At 41.5% G+C, this 18,290-nt stretch overlaps 1 protein-coding gene across 1 annotated transcript in view; it reads left to right on the plus strand.

Annotated features, from left to right (window-relative positions):
• The window catches only part of LOC128740621 (uncharacterized), an 89,523-nt gene extending 79,543 nt beyond the window's left edge, over positions 1-9,980 (plus strand). Inside the window, exons 7-11 of the mRNA XM_053836183.1 lie at positions 280-446; positions 529-648; positions 8,113-8,304; positions 8,371-8,506; positions 9,195-9,980. Of these exons, the coding sequence (XP_053692158.1) occupies positions 280-446; positions 529-648; positions 8,113-8,304; positions 8,371-8,506; positions 9,195-9,249 (670 nt within the window). The 3' untranslated portion in view covers positions 9,250-9,980. The remainder of the gene's footprint in view (positions 1-279; positions 447-528; positions 649-8,112; positions 8,305-8,370; positions 8,507-9,194) is intronic.
• The last annotated feature ends 8,310 nt before the right edge of the window (positions 9,981-18,290 follow it).

Genomic DNA, 18,290 nt, shown 5'->3' on the forward strand with positions numbered 1-18,290 from the left:
GATATATATTAGTTTTTCAATGTATAATTTTATATTTAATAAGTATATTTTTGGAAAGTAGAGTTTTCTTTTACTTTTATCGCACCTTTTGCTGAAAACTGCCAGTATGAATTTCGTCGTAGCCAATTTTCAATCTAATCGAGAAAAAAATTCTGGACCGACTCACATGGATCTTTACTGTTTTGTTTAGAATATTATATCGTCATTATTGTAATTTCATCCATGCACTGTTTTCGCTATAGTATTTTTCATTCGTAATTTTTTTTCTCTTTTTCTCAGGTTTAAGGACGGCAAAAATGTTAGCGACATCGTTTCGCTGAAAGATCGCTACCGAATACTGAACGAGGAGCGCAAGTTTATAATCAGCCGGTCGCTGGAAAGCGACGCCGGCACCTACACATGCGCCGTACTAGCGCTGAATGCATCTAGGACTTTTAATGTAGTAGGTTAGTACGAACCAACCAACCTACTAACCAAACGGAAACAAGGGTATATTTATTCTAAGCTCTCCTGTTTTTCTACCCACAGCAAATGTTTTCGTTAAATTTGAAAGTACAGAAATAGGAAAAACAAACATGGTGGAGGGTGAGCAATTGTCGCTTCACTGTATAGCGTTCGGAACGAATCCCAGGATCAACTGGATAATCGGTAAGCGTGAATCATTTTGAAAAATACATTATTTTTGTGAAAAGAACTGCTGAACATTAGAATGTTTTAAACAAATCGTTCTCTATAGTTAGAGCCAATTTATCAAAATTGCTTCATTATATCAGCTCGGTGCAAATCCAACTGCGGCATCTCTTCACTGCTATTCTGTCATTGAGGTGCATAATGTAGGAATGATCTATAATCATCTGTTGCGATTCCCGTTGGTTTATGGCCTCGTTGAGTTATTTAGAATCACAAACAAAAAACTTTTACGCCAGTGTAATCTTTGCTGTTTTATTAAATTAACTGAACGTAGCACATTGCCAACAATCGATAAACATCGCTAAGCTCAACCTCCTTTCACTGTTTCTTTGCGTTCACTACCATCTTCCGCCGCGTTGTTTACACGAATTGGACACCCGGTTCCTTGCCTGCTGACCACAGACTACTGCCGCCACGGCCGCTCTACTACGCTGACTGGTGCCAAGTTTTTTTTCATTCCGCAATTATAGATTTAGGTGAATCAACTTAACAATAAACAAAATGCTTGTTGTGTAAATATTTGCCTATGAAGCTTCCTCGCCCATCATCATCTGGACGAGCTCTAGCAGCGAACCAATTTTTTTTTCAACCACCAGCCAATCAGCTACTCAATCAAACGTCGATAACTTCTGTTCAGAATAGGTAAATGGTCACTCGACCACCGACTTGGTTCACATGATTTTCTTTTACGTCACCTTGTAAATAACAATGTCAATGGCCTGTTAATTGTCGCAGCATGTCAATGGCATTTCTTTGCCACGCACCTTTTGTGCGTAAGAAAAAAAACTTCATACGTACGACAGTCGGCAATTAATTTTTTTCGTGTTTATTTTTTCTCCCATTTATTATTTAATAACTTCCGAAAAATTATGTTAACGCAAACTAGAATCTACCAATATTTTATTTAACGTCGTTGAGGTTTCTGTTGACCTCGCCTATATGGTAATCTGAAAACGTATTCTCTAGCGTTACATCAGTATTTCTGCGGTTAAAATCAGGGGCTGTTGTTCCTACGTAGAAAAAAAAGCAGGCTTTCATTTAGTGTTTTCTCGCAGTCACGCGATTTCCGCGATATATAGTACCTTATATAGGTATTCCAACACAAAGTTTCCTGTCCGTTTTCCGGCTGATTTGTGCTGTGTAATACCGGAGTAACAGAAGCAAGCAAGAATTTACCCATGTGCGTGTAAAAAACCGTACTGAATTGATTTTCATTGCACGAAAAATTCGCTATCGTTTCTCAAACAATTCAGTCTGGGCCCCACTTCTAGTGGAGACGCATGGTGTGCATTTTCGCGCGAAGTAATGCTCTGCATCTGAACAAACTTGTCACAAACAAGCGATTTTGATGAAGCAAACTTATTCCAGAGATAGCATCTAAACCGCGTTATTTACGGCGATACCGCAATTGTTTTCCCAGGGCTAGCCCGCAAGCTCAGTGACATAGAAGTTAACACCTAGCACCTCCACTACCAGAGTGATTCAGTGGATTTTCCTTATTCACTACCCCCGCACAGGGTGGCAATGATGTGGGGGATGTCTCACACAAATTAGTGTACATTCACCTGGAGGTTTCCTTCCAGCAGTGGCAACCATTTCACTCGTTATCGCGGTGCCACAAATCAATGGAGAATAAAGGTGGCAAAGTCTGTCATTGTATGCCATCTTGATCTGCGCCAGTCACGCCATCTGACGCCCTGACGTGTGCGGGCGGGCAAATATTACTGTTAGGTGGTTTTGTGGTTCAGCTGTAATTGTCTTTGTGGCTGGAATCGTACCCAACGACACAGCTGCTGCTGCTGCTGCTACTGCACTAGGGTAGGGTTTTCTACGACGCACAACTTTTCAGGCCGGATAGAACTGGTTCGATCGGGAGGTCAAATTATGTGACATAATTGACCGTTTTCTTTTGCGGGTTGTGATTAGATTTCTTTTTGTGCCCGTCAGAGAATCTGATTTTGGTGACTTACAATCTGAATTAGAACTGACAAAATTAAAGGAAATAATCTCCTATTCTCTACTTAGGATAGGTACGATCCATCTCCACCCACGTTTTTGAATCTCGCTTTTTTGACGTAGGACTACGTCTTACGGCAAGTTTTGAGATAGGGTGTCATTCCAAAAAATCGAAGAATGCGAGCGTCACGAAAAATGATAGGTTTTGAGCGCTAATAGCTCAGCGGTTTTTCGATAGATTTTCAATATTCTTACACCAATCGATCAGAAAATCTTCTAAGAATTGACCCAAATGAAGAAAAGTAGGGATTCTTGATGTTGAACTATTGAAAAATTGAAAATAATGGACCTATGTTTTACCAGAATTCTCGCTTCGTGATTGGTTGGAAGATTCTTTGCGATGATTTAAACCTATACCAATTTGATATCTGTGCTTGGGAAGTAAGCCAGAACAAGTGACAAAGTTTCCTCATTTCAGTAAGATTTCTTACCACTGCGGCTAAACCTAGACCATTTTGATGTCCTTGCTTGGGAAGTACGCCAGAAAGAGTGACAAAGCCCCCTCGTGCCAACAGATTTCTTACGAACGCGATTAAACCTAGTCCAATTTGATGTCTGTGTTAGGGAAGAGTGCCAGAAAAAATGACACTAGTTCGTTGTCCCAACAGATCGCAAATTCTTTACTGCGAGACGATTAAACCTCGGCGAATTTGATATCTGTGTTGGAAAAATGTGCTACAGCTGTAGTGTTCGGTCTTATAATACGACTAGGTATGAATACGCATGTTTGCCGTTTCATTAGAAGTGTAGTGAAAAGATGTGCTGTTGATAAAATAGGATTGAATTGGTAAAATCCCTTCAACGTGGGGAACCATGGATAATAAAAACAATCTTTAATTTCAGTAAGGTAGCAGGAAAGCAATAGTTTGTGTTCTTGATTTTGTTAAATTGTTTTCAAATGCACAAATGTTCTTTTTTTGGGAATTGAACGTATGCAATGTTACTACACTTTGATAAATGTTACATACAACGCATGTAGCATGTATATGTATATGTTGCTTATAGCATGTATAGGTACATGAAGAAACGAATGATTGCAAACATGAATACATGCTACTATCACTACAATGAGACTTACGTAGTCCTGCGTCACCTATATATGCGATCGTGTCTTGTACACAACCCCTCTGATTTTTATCGAACGCTGTTGGCATCGACGGTACAGCTCGGCGTTGGAGATCCAGTTGTGAGGCGGCCAGTACGTTAGATATGATTTGAACACCAAGCATTTCAAAGATCTACAAAAGCTTCCTGGCCTTCCTAATCCGTGTATCTATATCAGTCTTGGCCATCTGGTGTTGTCTGACTGTCAAAATATTGTAAGATTTGCACATCCACAATCTGTTGCTTCACCATTGTATAGAATTGAAGGGATTGTTAGTGTTTACTCCCAATGACTTTGTCTTTGCGACATTGACGTCCGCTGCATGGGGGCTGTCGGATCACTTTGACGTTGGGAGAGCAAGACGAGATCGTCGTCCAGATCATTTAATTGTTCAATTCTTAATGGATTTCAGCGTAATCCTCGCTTTGGTCTATTATCAATAGCTCCAACTAAAATCTCGTCAAAATTGATCAATCCAAATATCCATGCGCTGTTGTCTGAAGCGTAGCTGCGAGCACACGTCCCTTAGTTACACACCTTCGTCTGTAAACCTAGGTAAGAGTCCAAATCCTGTGGATTACCGAGTTCTGGTTTGCAATCCATATTTCACGGCTGGTCTGTACAGAATCTCCGACCATGTCTAAACCAACGCCTGGTATTACATGCTCAGTCCTTCTCTAGAGCTACTGGTTCCTTGTCTTTCTGTCAACTGCCAGCGCCAAGTCGCCAAACTCTAAATCCTCCACGTCCTTCATGCATCCTACATCTTCATGTGATCATAGGGAGGTATTACTTAACCCTCTCTGTCCCATGGTAGCACAGGTGCTCCATGACTTGCGATACTAAAACTGACCGATAAAATTTTTGAGGCATTCAAATATGAATATTTTGATTTTATAACGTACTAAAAACATTGTTTTACAAGCTGTATAGTTGCGTTTGACGAATTGCTAATTAATAGCTTTTTACATGACCAAAAACTGTAAACCACCAAAACACTCCTGGGACAGAGAGGGTTAATCCACCACCGCCTGCAATTATCGGTGATGTACACTTCCAACTGCCTCCTTTTGGCGTCGTGGTATGATGCTGGTCTGCCTCCCTTCTCTGTTGGGTACTCTTACCACTACGTCCAGTATTTTGAACTACTGTGGTATGCCCCGTTTTATTATTTTACTGTACGCTTCAAGCTTACCTTTCACTTATCGAGGAAGTGACAGGCTGGTAGCTGGAGCGAGACATGTGCCAATCAAGGATGACAAGGTATGAACCTAGTATCCTGATCAGCGACGCCAACCAAATCTCCCCTTTTTGAGATACTGCAGTCTGCGTACTATTTGTGCTCCACGATTGCAGAGCAAGTGTTCCGAGGTTAAATATCATCTTGTACGAAACTGAGATTCCAAAGATGATTCCAAAGTAACCCAGGGGTGGATACTCGACGTTATATATTTTTAGATTGTTGCTGGTCGAATAAGCCAGTCGTCGTATGTTCGAATCTCGACTGGGAGAGGCTGTTGGAATCAATAGGATCGTAGCAACTGGCCCTGCAATTGTCCTATATTCTAACAGCTAACTGCGAAGCCTATCGTATGAAAACAGAAAGTCAAGTTTCGATAACGGGATTTAGCACGTAGGTTTTGCTTTACTTTTACACTTCCAACTGTTTCGAAGTGTTGTGCGAATGTCCATCTGTGCTCAGTGGGTATGAATTTTCTCCGGAAGAGTTTCCTAGCAAGAAGTGGTTAGACGTCTCTCGAAATCTAAACTCCAGCGGGTAAAACGGAAGTGGTCTGGAGAATGATCAATCTTGGCTTTTAAGACGATAGTCCTGAGTGTTACACCTTCAGGTTTTGCGTGGGATATTTAGAATTGCTTCAATCGCCACTTTTACTGAACGGACAAATCTCTCCCACGCACCTCCCGTATGGGGCGCCACTGCTCTGTAGAGCTAAATCGCAAAAACACGATAATTTGCAATTGCGAAAAAAAAGTTTAATCTGGTGGTTTTGAGTGGTGTCTTTTGAAAAGGCTATCAATAAAATATAGCGCATTTGTAGCACACCGTGAATCCACCTATTAGGGTGATTACTGTGTCAAGATTCAGATTTACGAACAAAATTGAGGTCAAAATAAAATTTGGTAAATGGCTACCTAAATGTGGTTTGTTTTTTGTTTGATTGTAGTCACTTTAACAGTTTGGGTCATTCGTGACTTCTGCGGAGTTGGAGTTTCGAACCCGGGTCCTCGGCGTGAGGGGCGTGAATGCTAGCCACTACACCGGGATTGACCCCTAAATGTGGAATTTGTTCCGCACGATACAAAAGGAAATTATTTTATTCATTACTGGGAATACAGAGTGTGTTTACTTTCAAAATTATAAGCGCAAACATTGATCGTAAAACCGAGTTGTTTTGAAGAAAAATAATGTGCTTGGATTGAACTCGGAGGATATTTAAAGTCTGATAACATGGTTGGATACCCAACTTTACCGACAATGTCGATTGAGTGTGCGCCGCTTGAACAACGAACAACTTATCAAACGAGGTAACTCGTCGCCGCCAGAAGCCTTGAGCCGGGGTGGCTCGTGCTGTTTCAAACAGTCGTCTTCATTCAACTCGATTTTGGGTCACTCGTCGGCAATTTTCCAGTCGTCTCAAAAGTTGTAAATCAATTTCTACCTGGTTGAGCCATCCGGTACGTTGAGCCCTCCTATTCTTGGTGCCGGTAGGGTTATTGAAGAGAACGCATTCGTCGCATTGTCGACCGGCATTCTAAAGACGCGTCCGGCCCACCGTAGCCTACCGACTGTCGCCAGATGTACGATGAGAATCTCTCCAAGCAGTGCATGTAACTCCGGATCCATATGCCTCCGCCACTCTCCACTTTCAGTTTGTACTCCGTCAAGTATCGTCCGCCGTACCTTGCGCTCGAATACGCCAAGGGCGCGTATGGCATCCGTGAGCAGCGTCGCGGCTTCTAATCCATAAACAACAACTACGTACGGTGGCGTATGCTTCTTGATCGTAACGTTTTGCGAAGGGCAAAATAGGTCCGATTTCCCGCTTGAATACAACGCTGAATCTCCTTACCAGTGTTGTTGTCCGCGGTTACCAAGAACTCATCTACCACTTCTGATATGTCACCGTCAACGATTGCCGTCCGCAGGAGGCACGTGTTTGTTTCCTTTCAGCCTCGTCCTTTCATGTATTTGGTGTTCGACGCATTTATTTTTGAACCAATCCTCCTATACTCCGCTTTCAGTCTGGTGTAAATTGCCTCCGCCGTCGCAAAGTTCCTAGCTATAATATCAAGCTCATCTACCTTTCATTTCGATACCCGCTCGTCGGATCACCCTCTAAAGAGCGATGTTGAACAGCATGCAGGATAAGCCGTCACCTTATCCCAATTGGGTTAACCCTTGTCGCGTCTCAAATGGTCTCGAGAGCATCCCTGAGATTCACATAAAACACATCACTCTATCCAATGCAGGTCTGATCAGTCGCGTTACTTTATCCGAAAAACCACATTATCTGCCATAACTAGTCTCGATCGACTGTATCGTATCCTGCTTTGAAATCAATAAAGATGTATTGCGTGAGCCACGTTACATCACGTTTTACTCCCAACATTTCTGCAACATCTATCGGATAGTAAAAACCAGGTCCGTAGTTGGACGAACCCTAAGAAACTCACCTGGCAATTCCCTACGAAATCCTATACTATCGGTGACAGCGGGCGTAACAGGATCTGGGAGAGTACCTTGTAGGCGGCGTTTACCAGCGTTATACTGCGATAGTTACAGTAGTCGAGCCGACCACCCTTTTTGTAGATGAGACAAACTACTCCTTCCATCCATTCTTCCGATAACTTCTGCTCCTCCCAATTCTTGGAAATAACTCAATGTAAAGCCGTTACCAGCGTGTCTGGGCCATGTTTATGCCGGTAGGCGGTTCCTACCAGCGACTTTGTTGGTCGGCCTTCAGCAACCCGATTTCTCGTTTGGCTTTTTGGATATCAAATGCTGGGACTAACTCACACATCATATTATGATTCTTCACCAGGAAAAATTAAACCAAACCTTTAAATACAATTGTACAGGGATTCCAACAGTCAATATAACAACATCATTTTTGTTCATGACAATGCTCCCTCACGTATGGTAAATCATGTATGCGATATATTGAAAGTACATATTATATTTTTTGGCTCGTTAAAACCTTTCCAGATACAATATATCCTACTTCCTGTGGATACTTTACGAAATTTCATTTTGTTCTCCGGTTCTTTTTCAACAACAGGCAACAAAACCTACACCACGGGGACGGACCACATCCACCTGGACGAGGACGATAAGGGCATCGAGAATGCCCGACTAACGATCGAAGCCGTCGCGATGAGCGACTATCTGGATTACACCTGTGAGGCTCGAAATAATGCCACGGATTTCACGGGTCGCCTGGCGCATGCCACGATAACCGTTAGGATTAGAGGTACGTCTCTAACTAGAAACATTTCAAACGATACCTAAATCACCACTAATGTTTCTTTCTTTTTAGGAAAATACGCCGCGCTTTACGTTTTCTTGGGTATTATAGCCGAAGTTGTTGTATTATGTGCGATTATTTTAATATGCGAAAGAAGACGCAACAAAACGGAAGTCGAAGAAAGTGACACCGACCAGAGTCCAGACCAGTAAGTAACAGCGATTTCGTGTTTGCCTAGTATGGATACCATTTGGTTGATTATTCATGAAATTATAAATTCAGTTCATTACCGATCATATCGTTTTCAATCGTATCAAATGAGTGTGATTTAGTTGTCTACTCCATTCATGGTTCTCTTCCATTTTTAGTCGTGCCCAATTTTTTTTTGAGTTTTCATCCACATACACATTCGCATATTTACAGTCGAAACGGATCACTTCTCACAATGTGTGATTCACTGAAACTGCCATCTCTCTAGTTAACGACGTTTATGACATAGGTCGTCCTCTAGTTACGCTGTACCGTTTTACTCTAAAATTTTCGTCTGAGTCTGTGTTTTGGGCATTTAACTCCTATGTATATTTTTTGACACTAACAACTGCCTGAAAAAAAAGTATATTTTTAACACTTGCCTGTCGTTCCTAATTGCCTACTGACAAATTAACAGTTTGCATGCGATTTATCAATAATTACAAAATACTCTCTCTAACCTCACTTCTTCTCACGTTCCAATTAACACACTGTACTACCGAACTAACTAATTTTAATTTTTCGTGCTCGTGTAAACGTGGTGTTTCATTGCCTAACGAAACAAAACGAAAAGCATCGCATCGAAAAGCACAGTACCGTTCTTATCCGGAGCATTTTTCTTCTCTTTTCTTCAATTCACTTTTCAGACACAAAAATGGTCACAACGGAAACGCTTCCGAGTTACGTCAAAGAAAATCCTAAAATTGGATCACCACCGGTTTTGTTTTCCCGTGCGAATCAAAGACACTTAACTGAAATGCTAGAAAGAGTAGAAATTTTCTAATACACTTATTAAACTGTGTAACGCATTTACGTCACAATTTTCGCAGGAGGTTTTTTTAAGCTGACATGTGTGAACAAAACCGCCGGAGTCAGTAGACAGCGTCTACTGTTTTGAAAAAAAAATCGTTTGAATTGAATGCATTACACGGGCTGAATACTGACCGCCACTAATCCCGATTTTTATGCTAGGATGTAAATTTACCACTTTCGATTGTTCAATTGCTAACCCTTATTACTGCACGTTACCCAGTAGTAATCCCGATCGAACGGTGGACCTTGTTAGGGATCAACCTTACACAGTCTAAAAACCCCGCACCAAAAATTTCTCGGTAGATCTTTCAAATTCATATATTTATAAACTATGCAAATAATAATCTTAGAAATGTAGCTAGACTGTAATCATACACATTTGAGAGCTGTGCCTTTAGGTGCCCCCATCTTGTATCTGTTGATTGAAAAAAAAAAGCCGAAAACATTGTTAAAATTTTGCACAAAGTAGTTTTGCTTTTTCAGGTTTCGTTCGAAACTCCTACGTTAAACGTACATGCGCTAATGCAAGCTGTAGTTCTAGCTTCACTGTTCATTATATATCTTTCAAGCTAACAATAATAATTGGTAATTAATTTTATTGACGAAATAGAAACAAATTTCAAAACAAAAGCAAACCAGTAGTTTGATTAATTTTTGCATGATTTTGTTTACTCTGTTGAATTCTTTTTTCTGTCAAGAAATGCCCAAAAACAGCGACAAATAAACTCAATCTTCGTAATTGCGTGAAAAACTTTTTTCCTCTGGCAAATATGGCAATTATTCGTCGGATTGCTTCATTTGGTTCAGCTGACTTTTAGTTCCATGGCAATTAAAATAAAAAATTTTCAAAATTTGGTTATCATCGAGGGAACGGTTATCGCCAGTTCGTTTGCAGGTTTCGCAGCGTCTTTTGCAATTAGTTACGATTATTAGCCATGATTTTTTATTGGATTGCTCATAACGACGGAGCAAAACAGCTTACTCACCCGTAAACAATTCCAGAGGCCGCAGGAGTAAAATGTCTCCGGAGACCCAGGAGGTGTCTACCCCTTCTTGCGGTTACCTGGATGTGTTTTCTGCTCTCCAGCTTTAACACATTACTTCCGTTGGGATGATTTTAGCCACTTTTTTCGCTTTCTCAGAATTTCTTCGCCGATATGCATTGGTCAGGGCTCCAAAATATCCGATTATTCTTGCCTCACGTCAAAAAGTATAATTTTTTTACTGCTAGCTAAAATCCATTGGTTTTGTCTTAGGCTATCCTGTTCTTTCAGTATTGACTGATACTAAATCCGGCCAAAACAGCACTATACCGTCATTTTCTCGGACCCGATTGTTTCAGCGACTTGTTTAATAGCCAAATTTCATTTTCGCTTGGATTCTTCGTCGCTTGAAGTTCTCGTCGCTTGCAGATTCAGCCTTTTTTCCGTTTACTTTTCACAATCGATCAGTATTCCTCAGGATGTTGGCCGGATTCCACTACTTCACAACCACAGTGACACCATTGTCGTTGTACCAATCACTGGCACTGTTTAGTCCAATTTGAATAGTGATAGCTGGCCAGGTTAAGCCAGTAAAGGCAATCAACCTCCGACTGTTCCAAAAGGGTAGCCTCTTCTTTTGGTACATTGCCTGCTTCGTGGTTCCGAAAGTTATGAAAGCATCACTTTACAGTCCACGTAGTTGTAAAATGCTTACAATACAACGAACTTTTTCGGAAACTTTAATTTCTCTTTAATTTAGGTTCATTCATAACGGTGCAATCGTATTTCGTTAGCAAATTTTCTCAGAATTTCTTGCCTCCAGAGTAATTTCGCATTACGGTCAGGCGTCAGGTACATTTTGAGCCTAGAAACTTGAAACAAACTACTAGTCCCAACGGGTTATAAACAAATCCGAAGACTCAACTCAATTTGATTAAACTAACAGTCGATTATAACATCAACCAGCCAGTTTATTATCTGGGAGTCTGATATTCAGTTTTCTTTCCGCTCCTCCAATTCGTTCGTTCTTCACAAAAAAACATTCACTCCTCCCATAAGAAAGATTATTACTGTTGTTAGAAATGGCCTTTTGAGGGAACCAATCCGGGGGTTCCAGTGTCCCCAGATGCCGTGTACCATGGCTCTTAACCAGGGATGGAAGATCAGTGATTTTGATAAAATCTATGAGTTATCGCTTCACGCACAGATCACGATCCGTACAGATCATGACAAACAGTGAATCTTTAGCGTTGATCACAAGATTTTGTTCTCTAAACAGTCTCAGTAGTCGATCACAGTGTTACGTCTTACCTAGCTGCGAGAAAAAAGGTCACACATGTTGTTTGTATTGTGATTCATACGATGCACACAACCAATCGTCTGTATCTGTTATATTTTTTAACGCAATCATGCAATGAACATGATCTGGCATGAGGTTTGTCATAATCTGTACGGATCGCGATAAAGTGTTTGTCGCTTACAAGTAGTGATGTCAATGAATCTGAACCTGATCGCTTCTATGATCTTGATCGCTAGAAGCGATTTTTTTCCATCCCTGCTCTTAACTGCATCAAACTAACTGATATGACCATAGTCGACGATTAGTTTGAAAAAGACAATTATCTCGAAAAGTTATGTCGAGGTCCCCAAAGAACATCGATATAACGACGGAAAACAAAGCTCCTTTTTATCATTTGTGTCTGCGTTGATTATTTTATGTCAAAAATCATGTGTTTGACAGACGACGTTTGATGAAGAACTGTCCAGACGTTCTGGAGTTATGGCGGAACATACATTCATACTACCGTTCCTCGTGACCCCTGCTATGAAAATCTATAATGGAAACGAAACAAAAGTTTTTTTCTCGTATATCCCTCCTCGGTGGAACCCCCTGGTTTCTCACAGTCACTTGAACAACTGCTATCGGTCTAAATGTAAGAGAAACGCATCTCCTTTTACTTATTCGGATCTCTCCTCCTTGTTAGGGACCCCCTCCCCCTTTTGTCGACCACCCAGTGCTGATTACCATATGTCAAGGAACATGTGTGCCAAGTTTGGTGGGGAACGGTTTATGCGTTCTGGTGTTATAACCTCCTCCCATGTTAGATATCTCCACCCCTTTTGTCCACACCCAGTGCCGAATCCCATATGTCAAGGAGCATGTGTGCCAAGTTTGGTGGGGAACGATCAAGGCATTCTGGGGATATGACCTCGCCCCCCATTTTGTCAATTTCCCAGTGCTGATTCTCTTATGTGTAACTGACGGGGTCGTAACTACCCAGCATTTACAAGACCCCCGAAACAAACCTCAAGGACGGCAAACGTTCGCGACTTACTGTCAAGAAAACACTTGAAAACCTTCTGCTCAACTATTCCCGTTTATTCATGATTTTTCCCTCCGGTAACTCCTACCTTTTGGCTTCGGGGTCTCACTTCCGGGTTCGATGCTGACCGGGATCGAATTGCGGACAGGTCGGCGACGTTGGAACGGGGTTCGACGACTAACCTCCGGCGTTCCGACTGCGGGCTCACTTAGGGCTTCTGTCAAGCGCGATGGCCACGACGCGACGTTACTGCGATGGCGTCGATGGCAGGGACGCTCTCTCAGCTTCGGGGTTGACGATCGTGGAGGCAGCGGCGGACGTGAGGACCAAATTCGGTACACTCAGATACAGCTCCGGGTCACGTTGGTAACGTCAGGTAATCGGGGTAAATACAGGGTAAGCACAGGGGTCCTAAGAGCGAGAGGGTTTTTTTTAGCATCCGGTTCGAGGCGGTCAAGGTCGGGACTATGGTAGAAGAATCTCTGACTAGCCATACCTGTTGTTTGCTTTGTTATACGCGGTTTTCCTTTCCTCCTTCGAGTATTTCTGTCTTTCACTTCTGTCTCCCTTTAGAACCTTTTGATCTTATTTCGTCTTTCTGTTTCACTGCTATGATTAGCTTTTAACGGTTTGGCTTCAGACAAGGTAATGGGTAATGGGTAATTCCTCTTATCAAAGCGTGGAAGTTATATAATGATGATATGTCGTTACTAGTGGTGCTTTACTATGTTTAAAGGGTTCTGCCGGGAGTCACTCTCCGTAACAGAATACCCACGCCATAGACTTACTTACTTAGGTGGCTTGCCGTCCTAAGACAAACAAAAGCCTGTTGAACAAAGTTTCTCCATGTAACTCGGTTGAGGGCTACCGCTCTCCAATTCTTCGGACACCGAGTACTCTCCGCCAGATCTCGCTCCACCTGGTCTAACCATCTTGCTCGCTGCGCTCCTGGTCGTCTTGTTCCTACCGGATTTGAGGCGAACATCATCTTTGCAGGGTAGTTGTCCGGCATTTTTGCAGCATGCCCTGCCCATCGTATCCCTCCAGTTTTAGTCACCTTTTGGATACTGGGTTCGCCATAAAGCTGTGCAAGTTCCCGCCTCCATACTCCGTTCTCCTGTAGTACGTCGCCGTTGATACTGCATGTAAATTGACCAAACTCATGATTTTACTCTTTGACCTTGAAATGCGGTCAGGTATTAATATCAATATTTTTGTTTAAACGACTGCATAGAAACGGAGCCTTTCTCCGAAAACCCGCGCTGAGAATCGCGGCCTAACACGCTGACAGACGAACAACGTCACACGCAGTACCTTGCAAGTCGTAAGGGCCTGCATAGTGTCGTCGTCCTGAAAGTAAAAACAAGTTAGATTAAAACTTCTCGGTCGATGGTTTCTACAGTAGACGGAGGAAGAGGCACAATTTGTGTCTAAAAATAACCCAATCCAGATATGTCACTGCATTAATAAGGGGGGTTGCGCAGTCTCCTTTTGTCCAGCGCCTCTATGGTTCAAAGGTACACGATTACCAGCGAGCCACACGCCCTGGCGGGTGTTGTGAGTTCGAATCCGGTTATAATCTCTGATTATAGCTTGGATCGACCCATGCACCTTCCAGCATTGGACAAAAGGTAGGAGTCACAACGACAACTTGTTAAGCGTAGCTATCTATTTATCCCCCCCCCCCTTCGTTTCCACTCTTTCCCTTTCATTACCAAAAAATTTTCATTACTTTCCCCTACCGTCCTTCATCAATTGTAGAACTATCGTTTCAAAAAAATATTAACTGCACATAAAATTTAGGCGTTGATGGGACCGACTTTTTTGTTACGTTTACCCATTGTTTACCTCCCAGATGACCTCGAGGTAAGATACTGGTCTAGCTAGCCAGTTGTATATTCGAATATCGGCTGAGAGAGGCTGCAAGAGTTAATAGGATCTTAGCACTCTCTCCACAATTGCCCTGTACTGTAACAGCTAGCTGCGAAGTCTGTCGAATAAAAACAGAAGGTCGAGCACCGAAAGCAGTGTGTAGCATTAAGGCTTTGCTTTGCTTTTATCCACTATTTCTACAAAGTCAGCTTGTTATTCGACACTAGGTGTTTTACAAAATCTGGCCTCCATGATGATGACCCAAAATTTCCTAATTGAGCGAAGTTCCGGCGAGTTCGGTGAGTTGACGTCTTTTGGTACAAAAACAACATTACTGTATCTCTGTACCAGTCTAACATTAGGCGCGGGTAGTGGCAAGATGTCAAATCCGCAGTCCGTGAAACCGCAGAAAGAGCAGTAGGTGCTTTTGTCCCGGTAGGTTTATCCATCACCGGTATCCGTTGAGGTGTACGGTTGGCTTATCGTGCCGCTCCCAAAAGATAGGTTGCTGAACCGAGAACGATTTGCCGAATTTGTCACCTTCTTCCTCAGGAACGACCAACCGATGTGATACCGGTGAAACTCCTGCCCCAAACTGCTCTGTATCCGGATCCGCCTTGATGTAAGTCTCGTCGTCTATCACGACGCAACTCGGTTTTATCACTTCCAGTACATCTTCCTGGTGCCGGTTTTAGCAATCGTGTTTTGTTTGTCGTTGCGGTTCGATGGCTTGAAGGAGTGGAGGCACGTTTGATAGTTGTTGGACAAACTGGATTGCAACATCCGCCTTCTTCGCTACAACGCGAATCGAAAATTTAGGTCAACGCTTGAATAGGCTCAATGCCTTCCTGGCCTTCGCCAAGTTGGCTGTCTTCGATTCGCCATTGGATCTTCGGGGTGGTCTTGAGTGACTTCGCCACCCAGGACCCAGGACACCGTCGATTAATAGATTCCCAGAGGTTTTCTGATCCTTCTGAATTTTCCACAACAGCTTTTTTTATTTTTTGCGGATCTGCTCTTGCTCCGTACCACTTAGCTGGTTTCGAGATACGATGCTGGTCTAACAAGCCGTCGTCTGTGAAGTCGGTCGATAAAGAAGGTTCAAGTCTTAGAAAAGTCGTTCAAGCCCAATGTTTTGCTTTTTTTGCTTTTGCTCCATCTCGCTAATCTTTCAGCAAAGTATGAGGTAATTTTGTCAAATTCTTGAACATTAGTTTCAGCCAAAATTTCAGTCAATTTTTTCCCGCACACTAAAATGTTACAAACTAATTAACGTGTTACTCTTTTTCGAATACCTGCAATCTACAGACTGCACACGAGAAACCATGAGTGAGCTTGAGACAGAGTTGTCAGTGTTTTTGATGGGGTCGGTTGATTGTTTGCCTTGCGATTTTTCTCTGCTTCTTCAAAGGTGGTCGGTGTTTTGGATAGATAACTATAAATACAATTTAGGGATTTTTTACAACTCTGATATTCTATGGTTTAATTCTTCCACATGATAAATTCTTCTAATGTATGTATTATTTTGAGTATAGTGAGGACTGATGAGGGAGGGGTGAAGGGAGGAGGGAGGAGTGAAATCAGTTGTCATAGAGTGGCAACACTGTCAAAGTTGAAACAACGATCCACTGATCAGTGTCACCCACTATGACAATTGCTTTCAAAAAAGTATGGAAAAGCAAGGGAATTGTCATTATTTGGGACAGTTTATCATTTCACTATTACAAACAGATATTATATTTCCGTAAGAGCAACCTCACGAAAATGACCTACATAAAATTTCAACTACACTTATGGTTAAACTAACACATCTTTCATACTAACACAATGATTATGACTACTGTACTGTGAATCCACAGAGAAGTGAGTGATTTTTAGCGTTATAAATATTATTCGCAACCATTTCCGACGGTCCGATCGGTAGTTAGTTTTAAATACACCATTTTTTTTTAGTTTAGTCAATAAACAGTTTCATGAAAATATACAACACCATCAGTACATTTTTCAATTAGTTCAGCTTTTCGTTGGTCAAACATTAGCATTAGAAGATTATTTTCGTAGTAATCCATCAAGTAGAGTAGTTGCGCAAATTTTATTTTTGATTTCAACGAGAATATTATTTGAACACTTATCAAAAAAACAGATAGCTAAACATTGTACCTTCTTACCTTTATTTCTTCACATCCCGTGCTATCGATCTCCAGGAGAAGGCGAAAAAGTTCTCGAAACTATAATTAATAACAAAATCTATTGTGCTGCTAAATAAATTCTTTAAGAAGTTGTTGAATAAAGCTTAGGTATAACGTAGCATTAGTTGAATTAAGAAAAAAAGGAGAGATTATTATAATTAATAGACTATGATGGAAATGCCGGTAAAAACATTAGAGTAATTAACAAAACAGCAAGTAAGTTTCGAATTTCAAGCAGTTGCTATCTTGAATAAAGCGAACGTTTAAGGTACTCTACTTAAAAAGAAAATTCCAATTACATCCAAATAATCCCTCTGGCATCCGAGGTAGAAAATAAAACTAAATGGCTAGCTTGGCTGACGGAGCCATGCTCGGCTTCCCGAGCATCGTGATCATCGGTCAATGTAGCTTACAACCCACCAGAGAATTTATCGTAGCCGACAACCATAACGAACTTTCGTTCCTTGTAACCGATAAGCGAATAATTTCAATTGTAACGCTCGAAAAATTGCAAATTGCAGAGATAGAACGATAAAATTATATACTTACATAAGCCATAGTTACCCTCAACTGACGAAAGAAACCTCTCGCCCCCGGTACGCAGGCCCTGGTGCTGCTGACTTCGCCCAGCCCCATCCTGATTCGGTAGAAATGCTCTAGCTAAAATGTTTGAAAGCTTTAAATAATTTAAGTCACAATTTCTGTGATCAACATCGATTGCTTTGAAAAGAGTTTGTACTTCCACGATACCAAACGAAAGTAGATAAATCTCGAACCGGTCAATCGGCTGGGACCGGCGTTCATTCGGCCCGGGATCGCTTTTGGATCGACTTTTCAGCATACAGGAACCAATCCAAAGTGTGTAGACACTGGTTTTACGATCAAAAAATGTGTAGTTCTAGGAAAAAAAACAACAAGATAAAATTTCATCAATTTAGTCATAAGTATTTGGTATCATCAGCGCGAAATATCTAAACAAATGCCGATGTGGTATGGTAACTGAGGAAAAGAATAACTCTTTTTTATTAACATCGTAAGAAGCATACATGCTAAGCTAGTTGCAAGAACTAGATAAAACAAAGACTTATTATGGTTACATGTAGAAGGATGCGGAGCAAAAGCTCAGCAAACATACAAGCCTACATACACTGAGCGATCGATCAGTCTCGATCGAACTCACTTTGTTCAAATGGCAGAAGAAAATCTTTTATGAATGTTTGGAAATGATCACAGATTCGATGGTCCTTCGAAAAACATAGCTCGAAACTTCAATACTGCCGTCCGTCCATTTCCAAATATTGGTAAAAGAAATTGGCTTATTGCTAACCGAAACCATAAGTGCTGATACCTGCACACAAACAAATACCGGAAAACATCGCAAAATGCATTCAAAGTGCAAGATAGCTAATCTTCTATGACAAAAAAAATCACAGTCAAGTCAGTTTTAGGCATGATTGCATAAAGCAAAAACGATACATCATAAATAACGAATAGCTCCGTAATTGCGAAAGACATACACAACACCGCTTTGATCGAACTCATTCATGAATTTGACATGACGA

The sequence above is a fragment of the Sabethes cyaneus genome, chromosome 3 (assembly GCF_943734655.1).
Source record: "Sabethes cyaneus chromosome 3, idSabCyanKW18_F2, whole genome shotgun sequence".
Classification (NCBI taxonomy): Eukaryota; Metazoa; Arthropoda; class Insecta; order Diptera; family Culicidae; genus Sabethes; species Sabethes cyaneus.